The sequence below is a fragment of the Podarcis cretensis genome (assembly GCF_951804945.1).
Source record: "Podarcis cretensis genome assembly, chromosome: 11".
NCBI classification, from domain to species: Eukaryota; Metazoa; Chordata; class Lepidosauria; order Squamata; family Lacertidae; genus Podarcis; species Podarcis cretensis.
Genome location: NC_137180.1, coordinates 4,089,695 through 4,116,100, shown reverse-complemented (window position 1 = coordinate 4,116,100; position 26,406 = coordinate 4,089,695). Strand labels below are relative to the sequence as shown.

The window sequence follows — 26,406 nt, the reverse complement described above, 5'->3', positions numbered from 1 at the left end:
CCCTCTTCTTGGCGTCTTCTTCATCGGTGACCCCTTTGGCTTCTAGGAGGAAGGTGAAACGGGAGGCGTATGCTTCCCAGTCTCCGGATGCTGGGTTGAACGGCGAAAAGCTGCTGTTGGTTGCCATTCTGAGTTCCTTGTGTCCCGGAGCTGAAGCCTGGATACACGGTGCGAGGCAGCGATGCGGCAGGTGGCGGTGCTGCGGTGCTGTGTGTGGCAGTCAGCTCAGCGGGATCCCACCTTCGTCGCCAGTGAAATATACTCAGAGTCGCAAAGTGATTTCATGCTCTTTATTCAGCTCATAGTGGTGAGGAGGAATGAATGAATGTCCCCTCAAGGTATCTGCTTTATATACATTATTTACACAATGGGCTGCACATGATTGGCTAATTCCGGAATTCTACTGTAAGCCAATCAGGTTGTGGATTCACTTCTATCTGGAGCATGATTGGGTAGTTCCTGCCAACCAATCATACTGCTGCATTGTTCTAGGACCAATCAGACTGCTGCATTCTGAATCCTATTGTTCTAGGACCAATCAGGCTGCTGCCTTTTGGATCCTATTGTTCTAGGGCCAATCAGACTGCTGCAGTTTGGATCCTATTCAACCCAGTACATAACAACAATGATGATATAATTTCATTTATACTGTTGTGGCATTTTCTTCAAAGGTGCAAAATTGATTACTGCTTTGAACAGTTAACAACTGAGTTGGGTTTAGGAAACATGTCATTATGTTGACTCCAGTCCTTCTTAGAGCATCAGTCTCAGAAGGCAGTACTACAGGGGCTCATTTGGTTTATAAAGTGCTTCGGGGGTCCATTCTGTCCCCCATCCTGTTCAACACCTACACAAAACTGCAGGGCAAAGTCATCTAGAGCCGTCTTTCCCAATCTTGTTGGACTACAACTCCCATCATCCCTCGTGAGCAGGGTCAGTGGTGAGGGATCTTGAGAGCTGTAATCCAATGTATGGGGGCCTGAGGTTGGGAAAGGTTGGTTTAGGTTTGTGTAGGGATGGATGGATGAATCTGTCAATCTCAGTTCCTCATGCTTAAATTCAGCTGACAACAAGGGACTGCGGGCCTCAGGCCGCTGATAGTCAGAAGCAAAGAGTTTCGATTATCATATCTTGGCTGAAGATGAGCAGGCCCATTCACACAGTCCCTTTACTCCTCCTTTCATACAAGCTGGCAAACAAAGCAGGAAGTTAGGGCTTCCGGTTTCATTTAAATCAGGAAAGTATGGTTAAAAGAGCTTTGGATGCTCAGTACAGGATTACATGGATCTTTGACTTGGTCCAGCTGACTTCAAGATCTTTGATGGTATTTGCAAAGTGCTGCTCAGGAGAGAATCAGCAATCAAGTTTTCAGAATTCCAACTCACGTGAAGCTCTCAAATGAAGTACCGTATTTTTCGTCCCATAAGATGCTCCGTCCCATAGGACGCACCTAGTTTTTTGGGGGGGAAATAAAGGAAAACATTTTTTCCTTTATTTCCCCCCCAAAAGCAGGTCAGGGAAACCGAACCAGGTGCTGCGCCTGGTTCCTGCTTCAGGGCGCCCCGCCCGCCGGGCGGCAGGCTGCTATCCGCAGTGTGGGGAACCCTGCGGGGAACTCCTGCAGGGCTCCCCACTCTGTGGATCTCTGTCCGGCGCGTGGGGCGCTCTGCTTCAGGGCGCCCCGCCCGCCGGGTGGCAGGCTGCTATCCGCAGCGTGGGGAGCCCTGCGGAGAACTCCCACAGGGCTGCCCAGGCTGCGGATGCGCTCCCAAAGTGCCGGGCGCTCTGCTTTCAGGGCGCCCGATGCTCCGGGAAGCAGGCTGCTATCCGCAGCCTAGACAGCCCTGCCGGACCTCCTGCAGGGCTGCCACGGCTGCGGATGTCTTCCTGAAACCTGGAGAGCGAGAGGGGTCGGTGCACACTGACCCCTCTCGCTCTCCAAGCTTCAGCGAAAGCCTGCATTAGCCCCATAGGACGCACCCAGATTTCCCCTTCATTTTTGGAGGGGAAAAAGTGTGTCCTATGGGGCGAAAGATACGGTAGAACAGGAAGTATTTTGCTGCTCAAGAGAAAGGCAAGCAGCTATACAAATCTTAGGCTCTGTTTGGGGAAGGACTTATAATAAGGATAGTTTTCAGATAAGGGGGGGGGCGTTTCTATAACACATGAGGTGTGTTTCCCTATCTTTTTGGAAGTTTTTACATGTGAGGTTCAATGTAACTTTGAGACTTTTATGTCTGTGCATCTTACTGATGTAGAATAGAATGCAGATGAGAAATTCAAGAGTCTAGGCTTTATGATCTTGTGACAAACTGGTTATGACACAAGAGACAACACCCTTAATTTTATCTGCTAGGTCAATAGATAAGGCCAAGCTCTCCGTCTTGCTAGGTATTGTAGCTATTCATCATCAGGCATGATTTTGAGATACAGTGTCTTTTTGTTTGTGTGTGGGCTTTCTTTCCAACAGAAACCAAAATACTTTCTCCTAGTGAAAAATGTAACTGCCATAGTTCCAGCCATCAACTCATAAATGTGACAGTTGTGTCCTTTAGATGCATCATTAGCTTCTTTCAATATTCCAAAGCCATCCTTGTCTTGCTCTTTCTTTCCTATCTCTGTATAGGATGCATACGAAATGGAATCTGCAGAACCCTTTTCAAGTTATTACATCTCACTTGCAAATATGCCTGCACTAAATACAATTTAAATTTAAAAGATGGTTTTAAGGAAAGGTTTTATTTGTGCCTGCATGAGCTTCTCAGAAAGACAGAGAGGAGAGATTGGGAAGTTTCTCAACTGGATACTCAGCATGCCATTTAAAGACAATGATAGGTTAAAAAGGACACAGAGAGAAGATCAGTCACCACATGCTAAAACAAGTGCTATAAAATGTTGATGCTCTTTTACCCCAGTAAGGCCCTAGAGTGGGAGAATGCTAACAAGGTGATCCAGATAAATGATTTGAAGCAAGGAGTATTGAGTGCACCTAGGAATTCTGCCATGGCACTAGTAGTATGAATATAAATTTAGAACTGCAGGGTGCCTTCATGATAGCCACAGCCATACTTCCTCCCAGTCACACCCCTTCTTTAAGATTATATAAGAATATAATTGTAGGCAATAATAATAATTAGGGATGCACTTCAATGATCAATGGAGGTCTCCATGTGTTGCCTTTCAGCTAGCTAGATCTACTATCTTCTATCATGGGCAAATGATTTGGAGTATGGCAATACTCAGAGTCATTTAAGTTGTGTTTACTTGTAGTTCCAACGCAAGAGTTGTTGAGCTTTTCTTTTGGCAAAGTTGTTGAAGGGTTAGGGTTAGGATTTTTGGAAAATCTCAAAAGTTTTTAACCTATTTTTTCTAAAAATTCTGCCCAGACACCATTTTTGACAGGCAAATCCCAGCTATGTCCAGGAAATTCCAGAATTATGGCAGCCCTACCCTTAAAGGTTAGCTTTAAAGCAAGCAGAACAGCTACTCCTCGCTGTGCTTTCTCAAGAGTGACCCTAGGAGGATGAAACGGATTTGTAAAAATGTTACATGGGGGGGGGGGAAATACGAGGCATTACACTTCTGTAAAACAAGAAAATCCTAAATAAAATATTTTTTTTTTAAAAAAAGAGTGACCCTGGGAGCCAATCACCAGTGATTGACTCACCTCTTTTCACTTGGATTGGCTCCCATCGGCACAAAGAGTGAGAAGACCTCAGTGGCTGAAAAGCTTCCCTTTCATGTTGATTGGGTGGCCCTAGGACACTGGAGACAGGGATCTGCTGCCAAAATAGCAACAGGTCTTCAATGCCCCATAATCTTGGACCCCTACACTTTGGATTCTCCCACAAGACCTTCAACTGTCCCGAGACCTCATCAAACAGCGTATCTACATGCAGAGATTGGGTGGAAGAGTGGGTTTCTGGGTTTTTTTACATAGTTTTACACTCATTGCACCTCTTCTATTTCACATATTCATCTGAAGGTGGGAACAGGAAAGCTTCATATATAGAACTCTCCGGAAAAAGCCTCACAGAAGGATATTCAGAGGTTCAGGTTATAGGCAACCCCCTTCCCTGACACCACATTTTCACTGACTGTGGAAATGACCTCTGAGAAAAGAAACAAACCTGTTTCTGCCCAGAGTGCAGGCTGCCTCAGACCCTTTTACAGTGCAAAAACTGTACCTGCATTTTGCAAGTACCAAGCTGACAGTTTAGCAAACAAATGGTTGAGTAAGAGCACAGGAAGTTGGCAGGGGGTTGGACTAGATGACTCTCGGGGTCCCGTTCAACTTTTCAGTTCCATGACTAAGGCATCACAGCTTCATCCTGTTGGCATTTATCCTGGGGAGGCTTCTCCAAGATACCAAAATATTGGCTTTCAGGAGTTTGCAACCCTGCTTGAAGGTGTCTAAGCTTATCTCCATTTGGAACTGTCTCTGTGCGATACTAATTGGGTTTTTTAAAAACAAAACAAAACAAAAAACTCTGCTTGTAACTCCATCAGTTTGAAAATGTGTTTTCTCAGGGTCGTCCTGCTCTCATTCATTCCCAAGGTCATAGGTCCTCCCAACATATTCCTGCCAGACTTTGTGAGCACAAAAGTAATAAAACTAGCAAAATGAAACATCTTTGAACTTCTAATTATGTACTGTATAGCACAGCAAACCACTGAGAGTAATATAAGGGACCAAAGAACTACATCTTTCCAACTCTCCATCTGAGTTTGTCAATGTAGTCTGTCCATCTCTTCAGATGGTATTTGGATGGTGACTGCCAATATCAGCACAAAACATCAAGCATAAAATGAACATTTCTTTTAATTCATGGTTTATTTTTGGCATTAATAAGCTTAAACATCACAGGAAAATTTGACCTATAATGGAATTTAAAAGTTTTTTTAAAAAAACAACAGTATTATAATATACTTCGGAGTTTTCAAAGTTAGAGGAAAACCAATAACTAAAGGATAAATTAGACATGACATGGAATATCCGTGATCAGATATCCTGCTGTCTTTGATTAAAAGCAGCTGCACTGAGGTGGGGGGTGGGGGGTGGGGGGAGGGATTTGGACTGAGCTTGTGGTACTTGGTTAGGGGTTCCCTCCCCATGTCATGACAACTTGGCCCTAAGTAAAAATATAAGCAGGCTCAGATTCCTGTTCTAATTTTCATCCAGCAGTTGGAAGGAAAGGAATAAAGAGATAGGTTTCCTCCATTACAGCCCAACAACATAAAGCTTCTCCTGCTGCTGTCGTATGAAGGTTGACATATTGTAGTCCGGGAGCAATTTTTATTAGACTGTAACATACACATAACGAAATCCTATTTCACTCTTTAGAAGCCTCTGGAATCAGAAGTATCCTATCCATCTTTGGAAATTGCTAATTTCTTTGCCACAGTATTGCCACTGTGGCAAGGAGTTCCATAGCTCAGCTTTCATCAAGCTATGGGCATACATTTGCTCTGGAAGTATCATCACTCAGCCTAACCAGTTAAGTCAGAATTTGATGCACCACAGGCTTTAAGCAGAGAATGTTTTTTCTTTTATATTTTTCCCTTTCCTACCTGCCCCCATGCCCCTCAATGTATTTTTACCCATCTCTACTGATTTCTACTCACATTCTGTTGCACACTCAACTAATCCCTTTATCCGTGTGTAAAAAAAAAGGTAAAGAGACCCCTGACCATTAGGTCCAGTCGTGACCAACTCTGGGGTTGCGGCGCTCGTCTCGCTTTATTGGCCGAGGGAGCCGGCGTACAGCTTCCGGGTCATGTGGCCAGCAGGACTAAGCTGCTTCTGGCAAACCAGAGCAGCACACGGAAACGCCATTTACCTTCCCACCGGAGCGGTACCTATTTATCTACTTGCACTTTGACATGCTTTCGAACTGCTAGGTTGGCAGGAGCGGGGACTGAGCAACGGGAGTTCACCCCGTCGCGGGGATTTGAACCGCCGACCTTCTGATCGGCAAGTCCTAGGCTCTGTAGTTTAACCCACAGTGCCACCCGCGTCCCATTCATCCGTGTGTGCCCCCCAATCAGTTTCTTTCATCCCTTCTCCCTGATCCCTTTATATTAACATGTTCCTCCTCTCTTATACCCTTTCTTTCTTTTCCCAGTTTATATATAATAAGATGTAAATAATAATGAGCACTGAGACGCCAAGGCCCATTGAAGGGTCCCAGTCCACTCCTTGAGAAAACTGTGCTATGCATCAGTAGCATCGCCTGTAGCAGCCCACCACAGTTTCAGATTTCAAGGATTTCCTATAGGCTCCTGACCCAGAAATACACTGAGTTTGGAAACTAAACATAGCTCATAGAGGAACAGAGTTGCCTAATAGACAATAATCCTACCAAACGATTTATCACCTAAAATCCAAAGGAGGAATGTTCCAGAAGTGGGGAAGGTGAGTTAGTTCCCTGAACTATCAGACTCTAGACAAGCTCGCACAAGCACAAAAACCTTTTTATTTTTGTGTCACCTGTTTTGATTTGTTAGTATAAACTGACTACCAACTAAAAGCACTGTTCAATGATAATAAAAGTCTATGGGATCTGATTTGTGATCACTGCCCAGAAACACTTGATACTGCAGTCATCGAGCAGAAGGCATGTGTGTATGAACCAGCCTTCACCGTGTGACGAAACAGCAGTTTTGGGGCCAATGCAAACAGTGGTCATTTTGGGAAATGATTCTATAGCTGTCCATACATTTTGTGCAAAATTACTGGTCAGAAATGAAAGAGCTGGTAGACCCCAGAAACTCAGAGGCTCTCTTCCATCACCCCATCAAGATTGCTGCCACAAGCAGACCTTCAACTCACACATCAGCTGGGGAAAGGAATGACGCTGGCTTAAGGAGGAAGTGAAGATATTGTTTATCAAGGCTGTTATTTGCCAAGGCTGTGCTGTGTTTCCCAACCAATGGCCATATGGCCCCCTAGGGGCCCCAGGATATTCCAAGGGGGCCACAGGTGAAAACCACATAAATTGGGAGCCACGGCAGGAGACTCAGAGGCTACAAAGGGAAGCGAGAAGTGAAGGGGGGAAAAGATCGTTTTTCTAAAAATCCTGATTGGCTGACTATCTGCTTAGCCAATCACAAGCAGGTAAGGGGGCAGCCCACCAGGGCTTAGTGCTCCTTTTTGCCATGTACATTTTCTTGGAGCAGTCCCGGTTTGTTTCCAGGGGAGGAGAGGGTGATTGCTGAGGCTCCTGGTTTGACCAGTAAAGCCCGTGATACAGAACCCCAATGTCCAGTAAGTGTGGGGGTGGGGTGGCAGTGGGTAGGGCTGGGTGAGCCAGAGCTGCTTGTTGCCAGTGCTGGACCTGGTGGCAGCCTGGGTCTGACTCTGCAAGGCGCAGGGTACAATCCACCCCAGCACCTAGCAGAGTGGGGGCACCTGCTGCTGACGACTGGCACCTAGTAAATAACTGTCTACTCAGAAGAAAGCCGCAGTGAGGTCAGTGGGCCTTACTCCCAGGTAGGGTGGGGGCCCATAGGGTTCTATCTAGGCAGCCAGGGCTCCTCCAAATGACAAGATCTTTTTGCACCAGGTCAGTGAGGAATACTTGCTATTAAAAATACTCCCATATATACTGAACTCCCTTTGTGTGTTTTGGACTTTATGTGTAGGATTCCCCTCCTGTGTCAAATAACTGGGGTCAAATAAGTGTTGTTTACTTTTTTATAATACATGGAAGATGGATCTCCCTTCAGGAGGTTCTGGACTCTCCTTCCTTGGAGGTTTCTAAGCAGAGCTTGGATGGTCGTCTGTCATGGATGCTTCAGCTGAGTTTCCTACATTGTAGGGGGTTGCACTAGAAAGATGGCCCTTGGGGTCCTTCCAGCTCCATGATTCTGTGTTTTTCAGCTTCAACAATATTCCATTATGTTCCTATCAGTTTATGTAATTGTATTTTGTATAAATTATCAAAATTATAAATAAAACATTTTCTATTTACAAACAAAGCATTTAAATAGCTACATTTCTACTGCTAGGACGGAAAGGGGCATGGGCGTAGCCAAGATTTTTGTTTTGTTGGGGGGGCAGAACCTCAGATTAGTATTGATTTGTATTTATTTGGGGGGGGGAGCTGCTCCCTGCCCCTGCTTGGTTATGTCCATGGTGGGCCACAGGAAGAAAATGAGGTCAGAAGGAGGCCATAGTTAGAAAAAGGTTGGGAAACTTTGGTGTACTGTACTGACTGAGAAGGCCCTGAGGACTTTATTAACCAAACAAATATATGTTATTGTCTTACTATTTGTTTGGCATTATTTGTTACTTTTGGATATTAAAAATTGTTAGATATATCACTTTACTACAGAACATGACCATGCTCCATTATTATTTTTTTAATGTATGCAGGAGTTGCCAACACCTTTGGCCTGTGGAAATATTTTGAGAAAGTTCTGTGGGTGCCAGTCACTAACTGTCTGTTGTGGGAGTGGGGCATAATGCAACTTAGCTGTTATGGGGCAAGATGACTGCTGTGGTGACAGCAGTTGGTTACAGGGATAGTAGCTTCCATTGTGCCCGGATCCAGCTCAACTCTGGGCCCTGTTATCTATATGAAACTAAATTATCCTATTATGTGCATGAAACAAATTAGCTTTTGTAAGCTGCCTGGGGAGAGCTCTGCCCTGAAGGGTGGCATATATGAATAAAACAAAAAACAAATATATAAGTACATATTAAAGAAATAACTGAAAGTACAGAAGTAGAAACTTAAAGATTAAAAAATAAAACATACCCAGGCTGCAGGAGAGGCATCCATCTGCGCAAGGAATGCAATCTTCTGAGTCAAGTTCCTTTGCTTCACCTGCACATTGGGCAGTCCATGAAACAGTCAACATACACGGATTTCACTTCATGGGAATCCAAACATCATTTCTCTGAGACTAACAGAAACTTGTAACATTGGTCTGTCAGCAGCATTGCCCCCAAATATTCCATTGTCTGCTAATATCAATATTAAGGAGATGGCAGGTGACCATCAGGCACAAAGGTCTCAATAAACGTATGCCTGGGGTCTGTGCATCATAAATATACCTATTTATCAGAATAAATTGCCTGGAAATGTTCTCATGTCCACTTTTTAAACTTGTGACAGGGGCCTTTGGTAGCCAATAATGGCTTAAACATTGAGAACCACTGGCCTACCTCACAGGGTGGGACACTTCTCTTTATGTGTTAAACGACACGTGTGAGAGTTCTGCACATGGAGGAGCTCCATAGGCAGAAGAGACATCCCCTCCATGACACTGCTTTGAGTGTGAAGACTGAAGCCTTTTGTGTTAGAGCTCTTCTGGGCTGCATGCACAGTGGGGAGTTGTGTAATATCAGGGTTGGGCCCTGCTTGCCCTTCTGCTCACGCTGCTGCTTGTTTTGTTCTAGCACTGCTGCTGATTAGCTCCAACAAACTTTACCAGGGATATCACTGGGAAATAATTTTGCATCAACCTCTTTCAGTATAATCTAGGGCTGGGTCACTCTGGAGTCTTACACCCAAGTAAAGTGTAGGCTTTTTGTTAGGTGGGCAAAACCTCAGTTAGTTAAGTACCGGTATTTATATTGATTTAGGGGAGGCCGTTGCCGCCTGCCCTCGCCTTGGCCTTGCGCATGCCTCCTGTGCTAGAGTCCTAATGGTGAAGCTTGTTTAGTTTTACTGTGAAAACAGAGCTTTTACACGTTAACAGTGCACTGTTGCAACTACCTCACTAACATTTTATTTTATTTCATCGTTGTGCCAGATGCAATATAGAGCACAGATGTGTCAAGCTGTCTGGACAGAGGGCATATTATTAGACAGGCAAGTTTCTAATCCCAGACCAAAATGGTTTTCATAGCAAAAAAGCTTATGTACATTTCAAGTTCATCAAACCTGAAATAAAAACAAAACTCTGCTCATGTCCTTCAGTATACGATGGCATACAAGAGTATTTAGAGTAAATTTGATTATCATTTTGCATGAACCAAAAGGATTTTATTTTTATTTTCAGCACCAAGCGACAGTAACCGACGTTGTTGCTGTTAGGGAAATGAGCAAGGCACTAATGTAATGGTTTTGCTCTTCACCAGAGGTCAGATTGTTTTAACAATATATGGTGGATGTGAAGTGCAATGCAGGCAAGCTCCAGGCTTTGGGGAGATGACTTCCAGTCAGAGGTCTTGTACAAGCATGGCAATGTTGAACATAAATGCGTATAGCTTATAAACATTGATGAGTTTGCTGTTATGGGTCAAGTCAGTCTCTATTTTAAATTCAGACCCAATTTAACTGCAACCCCAATGAACAATTTACATGTCTCTCCAGAAGTCAGTCTGTGGGCTGCAGTGGTGCTAAGTCTGAGGCCAGCCTTAGAAGGGTCACCCAACAAGGTCAACTATTTCTCTCCCTGAAGAGAGGGTTAAGACTTTGTGCGTTTAATGTATTGACCTCTTTGGCTTTCTGTCTATTGATTTTAAATAAACATATCCACAGAGACCAGAGAGCTGAAATGCTTTCAGAAAATCTGTGTATTTGAGAAACTGGAGATTGGATAAAGAAATTCACTCTGCATCATTGCATCTTCATCAGAGACATTTTCATCAGAGCAAGACAATCATTTTTGTAAATTGTTCTTAAAGCGTCCCAAAGAGGTCAGCTTGTGCTACTGTAGGGGGACCTAATACTGGCATGAGATTCTTCTCCGCCACCCAGTAAGGCAGTTCCATGCTTGCCACCGCACAGTGGCTACCTTAGGGCAGGTGTTCTGGGAGAAAAACTCTGGCAATCAAGAACCAGCTTATGGGCACCACATGGCCTATACTTGCATCCCCTCCAACATTCCTCCAATGAAAATAGGGACATCCGAATTCATAATGATAATTTTACTATTTATACCCTACATATCTTACTGGGCTGCCCCAGCCACTCTGGGCAGCTTCCAACATATATAAAACATAATAAAACATTAAACATTAAAAAAGCTTCCCTATACACGATGTTGTCAGAAGTTTTACCTTTTCTACATTTGTGCTTCTGGCAGCTATTATCAGCCAGATAGTATCCATCAAAGCATCTTTCGCACATGGTTTGATCAGGGCACACTTCACAGTGCTCAAAGCACGGCAGGCAGATGTTCTCTTCCTCTGAAGAATAGTGGCCCAGAGGGCAACTTTCTCTGCATTCTCCCAGGTACAGGAAGCGTGTGTTGCCTTTCTTATCTGTAAGGCAGAAAGCAAGACAAAGCAGAACAAAAAACACTAGGAGAATTGTTCATCAAAAACAAACAAATCAACCCCAAACCTTCCTGTTTGTATTAAAATATCATTTTGATCTGGGGAACTGATTAGTGGGAGCATTTGTGGCTGAGCCACCAGAACAGTTAATTGAGATTTGGAGTTGCTGCTGCCTCTTCTCTTACATTTACCTGTCTGCTTAGAAATGGAAAGGTTTCCCATTAACAATAACTGAACCTTTTTCTTTCAGAAACTCATTCTGAAGCCCATTATTTTCTCTGAAAGCCTGAAGTGCTTAATTAAATTAATGCAGGGAAATCTTCAGGAAAAGCAATGACTGGAAAAGAAAGGTTCCCTGAAGTTGCTCACACAGTAACCCAGGATACAAGCCCCATTGATCCTCGGAAGTGTTCTGGGGGTGCATTCATACTGCCATGTAAAGCATTGCTTGTTTCCCATGTGCTGTCTGGCTTGTTCAAACCTCTTGTCAAACGAGCTGGATTTATGACAATGAGAACTGGCCTGTTAATTTTGTTGAAAATAAATACCTAGATGTATCAACACATGTTTAGAATTGCATCTACCTCTGCATGCTTCTCTTCTAGATAAAATCACACACAGTGGTGGGAGGATGTTTCACTGTTTTCATTATGAACCTTTTAACCTAAAGACACAGACTTAATGCAACTTGATTGAGTGTTTTCCAAGTCAATCCAAAAGGCAACCTGAGTTCAATCACCTTGTTTTTCCCCTAGCTGAGAATACAGTCTTAAGAGCTGCTATCCTTGAGATCAGGACGACTAAATGGGTTATCTGCCACAACACACACACACACACACACACACACACAGAGAGAGAGAGAGACTGTTCTGTAGAGTGGTCAGTTATGCATCACCAAAGAGAGGAAATGCATGTTGAAAAAGAAAAAAAGAGGACCAAAGAGGGCACAGGTTGGCATAAAATGTACATTTGCACCAGAAGCAGAATTTTTTTTGGAGAACCTACTGGAAAGAATTAGGAGGAAAGAGGCCTCTTTGGGGACATTCAGAGGAACCAGAACAGTAATGTTTGATATTAACTGAATTTGGTTTTCCCCCCTTTCCCCCTTTTTTCTTTTTATGTTGAATAATTTCTGCAGAGAGGAGTATATTGTGAAATCGAAATAAAATATGGATTTTAAATGCATTACATGGAACATAAATGGTTTGAATAATAAATTTAAGAAAAATAAGGTTGAACACGTTCTTGTAAAACAAAAATATGAATTAATCTGCTTGCAAGAGACCCAGAAAAACATAAAAGAGTGTTAATTAACAAGAGATTAGGTCTAGAGTTTATTGCATCTAGTAAGGAAAAGGAAAGAGGAGTAGTAATATATGCTAAATCTCATCTGGAACCTAAACTGCTTTTCATTGATGAAGAAGGCAGAATAGTGATAATTGAAATAAAAATTAATTTGGAAAGGATAATAGTCATCAGAATTTATGCATCTAATGAAAGAAAATCAGAATTTTACCATCTATTAGAAGAAAAAGCATTGGAATACCTGAGGGGAAAGCTAATTCTAATGGAAAATGTTAACGGAGTAGTTGGTAATCTGGATTGGACAGAACAGATTTTTAAAAAAAGAAACAAGACAAAATAAGCTTCCGAACTCCTTTTTTCATTTAATAGAACCTTTGAACCTAAATGATACTTGGAGATTCAAATATCCTCTTGAGAAACAATTCATGCACTATTCTGAACCGCATAAATTGGCAGGACGAATCGACACAATATGGACGACAAAAGAATTATTATTAAGTAAAGTGAATCACGTGGAAATTGGTCCTAGAACCTTATCTGCTCATAATCCTGTAATAATTAGGTTCAAAGAAGAGGAAGAAAAAACAAAAATATGGCGATTCAATGAAGGATTGATGACAGATGATAATATAGTCCAGAAGGCAAAGCGAATTTTACTTGAATATTTTGAATTCATTAGAATCAAGGAACAGATGAAAAAATGGTATGGGATGCGAGCAAAGCAGTGTTAAGGGGATTCTTTATCAGGCATAATGCAATCCAAAAGAAAATAAAGGAAAAGAAAAAAAATGGAAATTTGGGAGGAAATTTGGTTAAATGAAAAAAAACTCTTCCAAAAACCAGATGATGAACAGATCATCATCTGTTGAACAAAACTAACCATAAAAACTTTACAGACTCAATTTTCTATGATAATAAATGAGGAAATAGAATGGAAAATAAAATTGATGAGACATAGAAACTTTGAGTATGCAAATAAACCAGGTAAATTATTGGCCTGGCAGATAAAAAAGAAGCAAGATGACAGAATTATTAGTAAAATTAAAGTTGAGGAAGCTTGGATTCAAAACCCGAAAGAGATCAGGAAAACTTTTGTCAACGTCTCTTCAAAACTATATAAAGAAGGCCTGGAGAAGAATGAAAAAATTAAGGAATTCTTAAAGACATGTAAATTACCAATGATTTCTAAGGAAAAATTAATAACTTCTAATTCCCCCATTACAGCGATGAAAGTTACAACATTCTATTCAAAGATCAAAATCAGGGAAGACGCCAGGTCCTGATGGTCTTCCAGCTGTTTATTATAAAAAATTAGATGCTTTATCCCTACCCCTAAAAGATTTAATGAACAACATCCTTAAAACTGGGAAGCTACCAGACTTTTGGAAGTAGAGCTCTATCTCTGTCATCCATAAACAAGGAACAGAACTATCAAATATCGCTAACTATAGACCTATCGCTCTGCTAAACAATGACCATAAGATCTATGCTGATATCATCACGAACAGATTAAAGATATTGTTGAAGGAGACAATTCACAAACATCAAACAGGTTTTCTCCCTGGAAGATATATGCAATCAAATATAAGAACACTGATAAATGTATTAGAATACTTGGAACTTAAAATTGACAAAGCAGCGGGCATCATGTTTGTTGATGCTGAGAAGGCTTTCGATAATGTGTCTTGGAAGTTTATGAAAGAATTGATAGAAGAAATGGGATTCGGCGAAAATTTTAGTAGAGGAATAAAGGCAATCTATTCTGATCAAAAGGCAAAACTAATCATCAATGGTAATATCTCAGAGGAATGCAAAATTAATAAAGGAACTAGGCAAGTATGCCCCTATCACCCCTAATTTTCATCTTAGTAATGGAAGTATTAAATAACCAAATTAGGGAAGACGATTGTGTTAAAGGTATCACCTTGGGCAACAACACGTATAAGATTGAAGCATTTGCAGACAATGTGCTTGTCATGACTGAAAATCCCAAAGCAAGTTTGATAAGAGTTATAGAATTGTTTAATAACTTTGGAGAAGTGGCAGGCTTTAAGTTGAACACTAATAAGACTAGGTTAATAGTTAAAAATGTACCGTATTTTTCGCCCTATAGGATGCACTTTTCCCCCCTCCAAAAATGAAGGGGAAATGTGTGTGCGTCCTATGGGGCGAATGCAGGCTTTCGCTGAAGCCTGGAGAGCGAGAGGGGTCGGTGCGCACCGACCCCTCTCACTCTCCAGGCTTCGTGCAGCTCTCCGCAAGCCATGGGAGCCCGCGCCGGGCTCCCGCGCCTTGCGGAGAGTTGCCTGCATGCTGAAGCCTGGGCGCGCTGAGCTCAGCGTGCCCAGACTTTGTGCAGCTCTCCGCAACGCGTGGGAGTCCGGCGCTGGGCTCCCATGGCTTGCGGAGAGTTGCCTGTTCTGGGGGCTGGGGTCGGGGGAAGCTCGGCTTCCCCTGCCCCAGCCAGCCCCGCACCTGGGGGGGGAAAATAATATTTTTTTTCCTTCATTTCCCCCCCCAAAAAAACTAGGTGCACCTTATGGGATGGTGCGTCCTATAGGGCGAAAAATACGGTACCTACGACTGAAAAGAAAGACATAGAAGAAGCTATGGGACTGAAGATTTTCTGGAAAGCAAAATATTTGGGCATCTGGATTACTCCCAAAAATCTAAATTTATTTCAGGATAACTATATAAAAACTTGACAAGAAATTTAAAAAAACCTTGAAACCTGGACTAAATTGAAGTTGTCAATCCTTGGTAGGATTTCGATCATAAAGATGAATGTTCTCCCTAGGCTGGTTTTCTTATTTCAGATGATCCCAATTCTGAGTGAGGTAGGCTGCCTCAAAAAATGGCAACAAGAAATATCTAAATTTATATGGGAGGGCAGGAGACCCAGGATTAAACGTCAGATTTTAATAGATATAAAGGATATATATATATTTTTAATTCTTTTTATTAATTTTCACATTAGATCACCAAAAAGAAAAACAAATCAACGGTTACAACAGTTGTAAAAAACCCCAACACACACAAAAAAGAAAACTAAATAAATATCAATACATAACGTATAAACAATGTCGATTTCCATTACGCTTCTTTGTCTTCTCATTTATATCTTTATATCTTTAAGTATTTTAATCATTCTTCTACACATCTATTGACTTCCATCCCTCCCGGTTTCAGGCTTCTTAGTATGAATAGTTTGTTTCTCCTGCAGTTGATAGTTATAATGATTTGCACATCGTAAGATCTATATCAGTCCTGCTATAGTTTTTAGGTTCTTGTAATTCCCTTCAATATAAATCATAAATTTATTCCAGTCATTAATAAACTTTGTATTCTTTTGGTTTCTAATTTTTTGTGTCATTTTTGCAAGTTCTACAAATTCGAATAACTTTGTTTGCCAATCACTAATTGGTGGGATACTTTGGCTTTTCCAATTTTGGGCAATTAATAATCTAGCGGCAGCTGTAGCATACTGGAATAATGTCTTATCTTCTTTTTTAATTTCGTCCCCAATTATTCCCAGAAGAAAAGCCTCTGGTCTTTTGGGAAATGTATATTTAAATATTTTTTTTAACTCATTGTAAATATATTCCCAGTATTTCTTCATTTCGTCGCATGTCCACCACATGTGGAAAAAATTACCTTCTTTAGTTTTACACTTCCAGCAAAACTTATTCCCTGTCTTGTACATTTTCCCTAGCTTTGCTGGGGTAATGTACCACCTGTACATCATCTTTTCTAAATTTTCCCTCAGTGTTACACATGCCGTGAATTTCATTCCGCTAGTCCATAAATTCAGCCACTTATCATACTCTATATTATATCCCAGATCCATTGCCCATCTTGTCATGACCTCCTTTATTTCCTCATCTTTGGTGTCCCATTCTAATAGTATATCATACATTTTAGATAATAATTTGGATTTACCCTCTATTATTTCTATCTGAAATTTGGATTTCTTCTCATTCATCCCTACTTTTTTATGTTCCGTCCATATTGCGTTTATTTGGTGGAATTGTAACCAGCTTGTTAATTTCTCTTTCAGCTCCTCATATGTTCTCATCCTCCATCCACTTTCTGATCTTATTAGTAGGTCCTCATAAGTAAACCTTTTTCCTTCCATATTGGTTTTTTTGATCACTGAAATATCGATTGGTGATAGCCACCAGGGTGTTTTCCATTCAAGGAGTTTTTTATTCTTCTCCCACACTTCATATAGAGGCCCCCTAATAATATGACTAGAAAACCCTTTATGTACTTTTTCTTTGTTTTGCCATAGGTAGGCATGCCAGCCGAACCTATTGTCGAACCCCTCGAGGTCTAATAAGTCAGTATTTTCCAAATTGATCCAATCTTTGATCCAGCAAAGGCAGGCTGCCTCAAAATATAATTTTAGGTTGGGTACCGAGAATCCCCCTCTTTCTTTCCGGTCTGTAAGAAGTTTGAATCTAATTCTTGGCCTTTTTCCTTGCCATATGAATTTCGAAAGAGTTTTTTGCCAATCTGTAAACATTTTAGAGCCTCTGATCATGGGGATGTTTTGAAACAAAAACAGCATTCTTGGAAGTAAGTTCATTTTTATTGCCGCCATCCTTCCCATCCACGAGAGTTTCACTCTGCTCCAGGTGTCCAGGTCTTTCTTAATCTGCTTCCATGTCGTAAGGTAGTTGTCTTGAATCAAGTTTATATTTTTAGTAGTTAACCAAATTCCCAGATACTTTATTGTAGTTGCCACTTTAATTCCATACTGTAATTCTAGCTTTTCATTTTCATCCTTTTGCAAATTCTTCGTTAAAATTTTGGTCTTTAATTTATTCAATTTGAAACCAGATACCTTACCAAATTCTTCTAACATCTCCAAGGCCTTACCAACACTTTCTTGTGGGTTTTCCAGGGATAGCATCAAGTCGTCGGCATACGCTTTTAACTTATACTCCTTTGTTCCTATTTTGATCCCACGGATCTCTGATGTTACTCTTATTTTATTTGTGATTACCTCTAGTGCCATAATAAATAGAAGCGGGGATAGAGGGCAACTCTGTCTTGTTCCTTTTTCAATTTTAAATGAGTTTGTTAAGTTATTATTTATAATCAGTTTTGCAGATTGTTTCGAGTATATTGCTTTTATTCCGTTCATGAACTCGCTCTCTAGCCCCGCTTTTTCCATGCTCTTCAATAGGAACTGCCAAGAGACGTTATCAAATGCCTTTTCAGCATCGATAAAAATCAGCGCCGCGGGTATCTCATTCTTACATTCCAAGTACTCAATAATGTTTATAGCGTGCCTTACGTTATCTCTAAGTTGCCTATTTGGAAGAAATCCTGCCTGATCTTTATGTATTAAATTTACTAGACATTTCTTAAGTCTTAATAGATATAAAGGTGGTTTTGCCCTGCCTGATTTGAAATTGTATTATGAGACAGCCTGCCTCAAGTGGATGAAGGAATGGTGCAATTTGAAAGATATGGATATGTTGGACTTGGAGGGACATAATAACTGTTGGGGTTGGCATGCTTATTTAATATATGGAAAGGCAAAAATACACAGAGATTTCTCAAGTTATATCATAAGGAGATCATTTCTTAAAGTTTGGGAGAAATATAAAGATCGGTTGGAGTAAAGGCCACAGTGGTAAAGAAAAAAAAAAAACATGTTGGAAAATTGGCCTACCTATAAAACACTTTTAAAAGAAGAAGAGAACCAATTGAAACTTAAGAGCTTTGAGGAATTAAGAGATGTCATTACAGATTGGTTTCAATATTATCAGATATTCGAAAGATTTAAAGTAGATAAACAAAAAGGGTTCGCCAAGGAAACCTTGAGATTTGAATTTGACGTAATAAATTCAAAAAGTAAAACCCTCTCTAAAACTTATCGCCTCCTCCTAGACTGGGAAGTCGAGGAGAAGGAAGTTACATCAGCCATGATAAAATGGTCTCAAGACTGGGTATGCTATAACAATATCCCAGTGGGAAAACCTGTGGAAGAATAGTTGGAAATTTACTACGTGCTATGCCATAAAGGAAAACTTGTTAAAAATGCAACACTGGTGGTATAAAATTAGCCAAAATGTACAAAGGAGCCAATATAATGCTTGGAGATGTGGAGACCAAAAAGGCTCACTGTACCATATATGGTGGCAATGTAGCAAAATAAAGAAATTTTGGGAGGAAATCCACTTTGAACTAGAAAGAAATGTTAAGAATCTCATTTATTTGGAAACCAGAGGCATATCTGTTAGGCACTACTGATTCAGATATTCCATATATATATATATATATATATATATATATATATATGCAACAGTGGCAGCAAGAGTTCTTATAGCTACAAGGAGGAAGAGCGACATAATTCCTTCTAGACAAGAGTGGATACAAAAATTGACTGAATATGCTGAAATAGTGTATCTGAAAAAATAAACAATAAATCGCGAATTGAATTTGTATCAAAATGAGAGGCCTTCAGAACATATCTTAAACAAAATTATACCATGTGAAAATCTGTAGCAGCTTTTGAGTGATCCCAGCGGTTTTTATTAATTGCTTATATAAATACAAACATTTATAAATTGTGAAAATATTAATAAAAATAGTATTTTGATATGGCAGTAAATTTATGTAAAAAGAATTAAGGAATAAATGGGAGGTTGGGTATATATATGAAAAAAATCACATTTGCAAATAGAATGTCCCTATTTTCTAGGGAATGTTGGAGAGTATATTAAATTTATATACAGAGATGCAAATGTATATGATTTAAATAGACATGCAACGCACCAGAGTGGGGAGTAGCCTATGTCTGCTGTCAAGAACCTCTAAATGGAAAGTTCCAAGGCCCCTGCTGTCCCTTCTTAAAATGGCTATTTATCTTTAATGAGCCTTGGACCAGGCAGCCCTTCAAACAGAGGATGCCTTCAGACAGAGGACTGGCGTCTGTAAAGTGTGGCACACGGCCACTCTATCCCTCTGTCTAGGCTGCCACTGCTCAACAGGAGGGAAACAGCAGCTCCTTGAGTCCTGACAGCAAAAATCCTTCACTTCCATGTTTGATACTGTCAGGACTCTGGAAGACTGGGAACCCATTAGCTAATAAATGGGTATATTTGGTGGGTATCCAGTATAAATAACTGGAATTCAGTTTTGGTCTGGGATTGGAATGGAGTGGGACCAAGAAAATCCCAGTTGTACAAAAATATACTGGCATACTAAATATATAAAATACTGCTTTTTAAAATAACAACGTCCTATAAGCAACTCTCCTATCCACTTTGGATTTTGAACTAAAATCAAGGCAAAGGAGTGAGTGATCAAAGAGCACCTCCTTACCTTTTCCACAAGCGGAGCACTGGTTGGGTTCGCCTCCACTGCATTCCATGCAGGTCTGATGGCATGAATGACACTGACTTTCAAATTCATATTTCCCTTTAGGGCACTGAAGAACACAGCGCCCATCATTCAAAGAACTGTTACAAAAGAAAAGGGGGAAGTTTAATACTAGAATCAAAGAATAGAAGAATACTTTCCTTTTAAAAAACAAGCTCAAACAGATTCTGAGAACTGCTTCCATGTTCGGTTATATTCCTTATATTCTTTGCACTTTGTTCTCCTATCAGCATGAAACGTATTTATGACATGTGGCAAGATAAAGAGTAAGGTCAACTAAGCTGTGAACTTTGACTTTATTTTGCCACCTGGAGCCAGATTTTCACAGACCATCCTCATTGATCTCATGTTCCTCTGTCTCCACATCTTCGTCACTGAAGTATTCCAAGATCCTACTAAGTTTTTTTAATTTTTTTTTGGAAGAATCAATCACTTTTCATGTTCACACACACACACTCTCTGCTTTAGCTCATCTATTGTAATTTTTACTCAATTTCGTTTGTGACGTCACCTCCAGGAATCCTAGTGTGGGTTTTTTTGTGGGGTTTTTTTTTAAAAAAAAGAGTCAACAGTTGATGCTTTTTATGAAGGATGTGTTTGTTTTGGCAGATGAATAGTTTAAGCTGCTAGAAGGATGCAAATGACTAGGTCCTTCAAATGTGGGCCGCATTCTTTGTTTTTAATTACTGTATTTCATTCAACATTGATATGGGAAAGTTGTATTCTGGATGAGATGATGCAGTTTCACCAGTGCATGAGACAGAAATGTTGAAATTTTCCTGCACCCTGACGATGCAGAGACAATGTTGTACCACAGCTTTTATTCAGGGGGACTTACTACAGCCCAAAGCTGTAGTATCTCCAGGGCCTTAGAGCAGGCATGTCCACCTCCCAAGAGACTGCGATCTACTCACAGTGTAAAAAGACCAGCTGTGATCTACCCATTGTCATTGCCAGGAGTTGTAGAGCTTTTTTTAGGGAAGGGTTGACCAAAGGCAATCACTACACTTCATTCCGTGATCTACCTGGGACACCCCCACGATCTACCTGTAGATCACAATCTACCTGTTGGACATGCCTGTCTTAGAGTATCCGGCCTTTGGCAGCTCTTTCCTGGCTCCTTACACTGTTTGTTTTTGTTTTATCTAGTGTTTATTTCTGGATATTATTCCTAAACAATTACTGCTTCTTAGGCCCTTGTTGAAACCCGATTCCGATTCTGAACACGGATTCAGTTGTCAGATTCCTGATTGTGTTAGGATATTTGCTGGAAACAGACGGCATAGAATACACCTGTTCTTAGGGTGATATTTTTAAGTTTTATTATGGGAAATCAGTAGCTTATTAAAGAGGTCTTGATTTTTCACAAATGTTCATTGCAATGTCTGTTAGGTGATACTGAGGAAAAGTTGCCCTTTATTTGAAATAGCAGGCTAAAGTGCCTGATTGTTGTTTGTGTGCTTCTGAAGAGAAAACCATTTCAATTAGCAAACATGAGTTTTTACTTGTGAGAACCTTGATTCATAAGGAGATACCTTAGCCTGCAGTTGCTGTTAATTCTGAGTAGGGTCACACCAGTGCTTTTTTTCTAGAAGAATAAGTGCTGGTACTCACCATGAAGTTGTTACAAAAATGACACTTTTTAACAACAACAAAAGAGGTGCTGGTACTGCGTACCCTTGAGTACCCCCCACCCCCTTTTAAAAAAGCACTGGCCATACCCACACTGTCCATTCAAAGCCCTCTTATACAACTTTGCTTCCCTCAAAGAATCCTGGGAACTGTAGTTTGTTGAGAGTGCCAAGACTTGTTAGGGGATCCCTATTCCCCCCACAGAGCTTCAATTCCCAGTACCCAAAGTGAACTATTTCTTTGAGAGAAGCCATGACTATTAAAGTGGTATAAGAGTGCTTTCAATGGATGGTGTGGAAGTGACCTGAATCTATTTGCAAGGATGCATGCTAGTTTATTATTAGTCCCTTGCTCTGAATGACACTCAGTAGAGGCCTAGCTGCAAGTAAATAAAACAATAAAAATAGACTGCAGTGCTGACATAGCTTTAGAAACAGATAGCATAGTCTCAACTTGTGGGTAGTTACAGACGCTTATTAACCACTAGTGGGCTCAGTAGGCTGCTGAATTTGTCATCTGAATGAGATCTGGACATCAAGAAGGAAATAGTATTCCAAAGTGTTGCTGTATTATTGCCTAGACTGCCTCCATTCATTAAACATAAGATTCAGAGGAAAGTTTTGGGATGTGAGTGGTAGAGTGATGATGACCTGTTTTTGAGAAATCATGAGGCACTTCGGAATGATTTTTGCCAACAAAATCTGGAGGTGTTGACCACACTGTACTGTACTGTGTGTTTGCAGCTGTTGGCATTTTCATTTAATTGGTCCACATGAGGTTACCCTGTAACAACACCAGTCTTAATGCTTTCCCTTTATAAATTTAGGTGTATTTGATTTGTGGACAATCCAAAAAATTGGGGGAAATCGGGTTCCGCATCACTGTACTCAAGGTCTCAGGTGATTGTTTTCCATGTTTTGAGGTGGGTGGATCAATGGTCACTTTCTGATACTCCCCTTTCATTGCCCACTATGTCATATCCTCCAACATTTCTTCAGTGAAAACGGGAATGTCCAATTCCATAATAAGAACAATTTTATTATTTATACCCCACCCATCTGACTGGGCTTCCCCAGCCACTTCCAACATATATAGAAACATAATAAAACATTAAACATTTAAAAACTTGTCTATATAGGGCTGCCTTCAGATATCTTCTAAAGGTTGTATAGTTGCTTATCTCCTTGCATCGGGAGTCACATAGCCCCATAACCTCCAACATTTCTCTGATGAAAATAGGGGCATCCTAAGGAAGAGCGGAAGGACAGATCGCGAAGCTGAGGCTCCAGTACTTTGGCCACCTCATGTGAGAAGAGAAGACTCCCTGGAAAAGACCCTGATGCTGGGAAAGATGGAGGGCACAAGGAGAAGGGGACGACCGAGGACGAGATGGTTGGATGGTGTTCTTGAAGCTACCAGCATGAGTTTGACCAAACTGCGGGAGGCAGTGGAAGACAAAAGTGCCTGGCGTGCTCTGGTCCACGGGGTCACGAAGAGTTGGACACGACTAAACGACTAAACAACAACAACAAAGGAAGAGCGGGACGTTGTGGGATCAGAACAGAAAATGGGACGGCTTCTGTGAATCTGGGACTGTCCCTGGAAAACAGGGACACTTGGAGGGTCTGCTATTTCCTCAGTGCATTCATTTCTTTTCTGACTGTTCTCATAACTATTTTCAGTATGCTCCTGAATGGAATGATTTCTCTCCCCCCGCCCCCCCGACCCAGAGATTTGCACAAATCTTAAAAAGTGCACAAGCAAACTTACAGTTGCCTGACTATGTGCTTCTGCCCACTTCATGGACAGGTAATTTAAAAACAAGAAAAAGCATTGAGGGTTGGTGTGCAGCTCTCTGCATGTATTCCCAGTTGGCATATGAATAGCGTAATAAAATCAACAAATTAGGAGACGGGGCAAATGCAGGGCATGCCTACTGTTATGAACAGGAAAGACTGTAGTTGCTGCTTATATACAGATTCAAATACACGGTGGTGTAGACTACTCTGATCAAATTTGAAGGGTGTGGGAAGTAGATAAACAGCCAAACAATGCTCAAATTTGGACGAACCATAAATGTAAAAATGTCTTCATTATCTTTTTTTGTCAGTGCAGATCTTTATCCTGAATTCTTCACAGCTTTTCTGATAAATTATGCTACAGAATAGATTTTTCATCTTTAAACTGAAACAGGTAGTGGCTTGATGCAAATAGTAATAGTAAAATAATAATATATAAAAAGGGGGATGGGTAGGATAGCAGAGCAACTGGTAATTTTCATGATGCATCAAGAAGCAGGAGTTTAGTCATTCTTTTTTAAAAATAGGGAAATATCCTGACAGCCGATGCAAACAATAGAAGACACTAGTTGTGTAATGTTATCCTAAAGGAATTTTTTCACAAGACTTTTCAGTTTTGGAAGACCCACAAGACTTGTTTCATACTTTGTGGAAGCAAAAGAAAACCTTAAGGTAGGAACTCATCTCCGCTGAATGCCAGGTGGCATTATTGAAGTGTCATTCATTACTTGGTTTGGTCCAAGCTATTAAAAGGCCATAAAGCACCAGAGGACCCAGGAGATTCTGAGAGTTGAGAGGGCCAGCTGCCAATAAATTAAAAATAGCATGCTTCAAAGCATTTTTCTTCTATTAGCCTCGTGACTTATTCCTATATGCAGTACAATCATTTATGTTTCACTTTCTTTTGCTTCTCGTGATTTCTTATTGCATTTTCTATAACCTTAAAAGCACCTAGGGTGCATTAGATACATCTAAAAAGTTAAAAATAAAGGAAAACCTAGTAAGAGGAGAGAGAAAAAGAGAGAGAGATGTAAGAACTCAGGTGAAGTACAAAGGTAGAGTAATCTTATTTGCAAATAGCCTGTACATTGCAGAGAAAAATATTCAAAACAGTGATATGAATGGAGCTGAACTGAAACCATATCAGGCTATGTGGCTCTACAAAGAGCTGCTAGAAATCCTTTCATAATTTTGGAGACAATCAAACACTTCATTCAATTCAACATGTCTAAATAGGTCAGTTGTAGGGATCCTATGGTCATCCCAGATTTTGTGGGCATTGTCAAGGAGGATGGGAGTTGTGGTCTAGCAACATCTGAAGGCTCCCCACTCCTGAAATAGGTATTTTGTTAGACTGTGTGGATCATTCCAGACTTGGATACGTAAAACATGTTATTGTTTCATCACATGCTTGGCTTCCTCTTCAACTTACAGAGCAGCTTGGACTGTAATGCGCTAGACATGGACCATGCTGCAAGTTTCAGGGAGCTACAGACCCCCCCCCCAATGAAGAATAATCACGTACCTTGTACAGCCAGTGCAGTTCTCTGATGTTGGTTCTGGGCACGTAGAACAGGAATCATCACAGACCTGACAGTTACCAAGAGGGTCGATATTTTCCCCTGACAAATAAGAGCTTATTTATTACTTGATTTCTGTTATATGTTACAGACAAAGCCTTTTGCACAAGAAGGCATCATAATACCAGATGAAGAAAAAACCTTGTCAGTTTTGTGGGTGTCCAAGCTCCTGTTCCTAAGCTTTGTTCGAGGCTTGCAGCGGTACTGGTCAGGCCACAGGCACAAATTGCTTAAGGCACAGCCATGGAGTTCAAGAATACATCAGGGGTCAGAGACCAGATGAAAGCTGCAGAGATGCCTCAGTGGCCAGTCATGGCCCTGGGCCAGATGGACAAGAGAGTCTGACTCGGTATAAGGCAGCTTCCTATGTTCTTATTGTGAAGAGTGCAGGGTCCTGGCTGGTTCATCTGTGGAGAGGTGGTCCTTGAGTATTTGCTTTATAGGTCAAAACCAGCACTTTGAACTGAGCCCAGAAAATAATAGGTAGCCGGTGCAGTTGGGCCAGAATTGGTGTGATATACTCCCTGGTAGTTTATTCCAGCTGGAGATGTGTGAAAGGCTCCTAAGATGAGTTTGTGTTATGTAGAAGAATTATGGGGACGCGGGTGGCGCTGTGGGTAAAACCTCAGCGCCTAGGGCTTGCCGATCGCATGGTCAGCGGTTCGAATCCCCGCGGCGGGCTGAGCTCCCGTTGTTCGGTCCCAGCTCCTGCCCACCTAGCAGTTCGAAAGCACTCTTAAGTGCAAGTAGATAAATAGGTACCGCTTTATAGCGGGAAGGTAAACGGCGTTCCGTCTGCTGCTCTGGTGCTGGTTCGCCAAAACAGCGATGTCACGCTGGCCACGTGACCTGGAAGTGTCTGCGGACAGCGCTGGCTACTGGCCTCTAGAGTGAGATGAGCGCACAACCCTAGAGTCTGTCAAGACTGGTCCGTATGGGCAGGGGTACCTTTAGAAGAATTATGAGAAATGGTTCTCAAGCATAGGGTGGCAATTTAAAAAAGGGAATAAGGATGATGATGATGATGGGGATCAGCATTCCCTTTTTAAAAATACCTTAAATTGCCACCCTATGCTTGATGTCATGGAATACTTTATTGGGTTTGCTTGTTACAGGAATAGCTCTTATATTTACCTATGAAGGAGACAGATCTAACTTCTCCTTTCGCATACTACTCTGGAAAGGCAGAAAGCGGTTGCGTAACTCATTCTTCTCAGCTGATAGTAACATGTGAAAAAACCCTTAGTGGGTGATCCCTGCAAACAAGTTGTTGAGATATTGCAATGGGGAAGTTGGCAACAGTGTCTTTTTTAAAAAAATAGCAGATTTTTCCTGGAAGTGGTAGATCCAATTTAAATTGTAGAGGTAGTGTGGGGATTTTGGCCGGCATTTTGATGCCAATAATATCTTGTGGATGATGCAAAGAACATGCATACACAAGGAGCATTGATATCACAATAAA

At 41.1% G+C, this 26,406-nt stretch overlaps 1 protein-coding gene across 1 annotated transcript in view; it reads right to left on the bottom strand.

Annotated features, from left to right (window-relative positions):
* The window catches only part of LOC307226505 (proprotein convertase subtilisin/kexin type 5-like), a gene marked incomplete at its 5' end in the record, with an annotated part of 64,566 nt that overhangs the window by 32,017 nt on the left and 6,143 nt on the right, over nt 1-26,406 (bottom strand). Inside the window, 4 exons of the mRNA XM_079995206.1 lie at nt 8,763-8,831; nt 11,015-11,218; nt 19,877-20,013; nt 24,890-25,000. Of these exons, the coding sequence (XP_079851332.1) occupies nt 8,763-8,831; nt 11,015-11,218; nt 19,877-20,013; nt 24,890-25,000 (521 nt within the window). The remainder of the gene's footprint in view (nt 1-8,762; nt 8,832-11,014; nt 11,219-19,876; nt 20,014-24,889; nt 25,001-26,406) is intronic.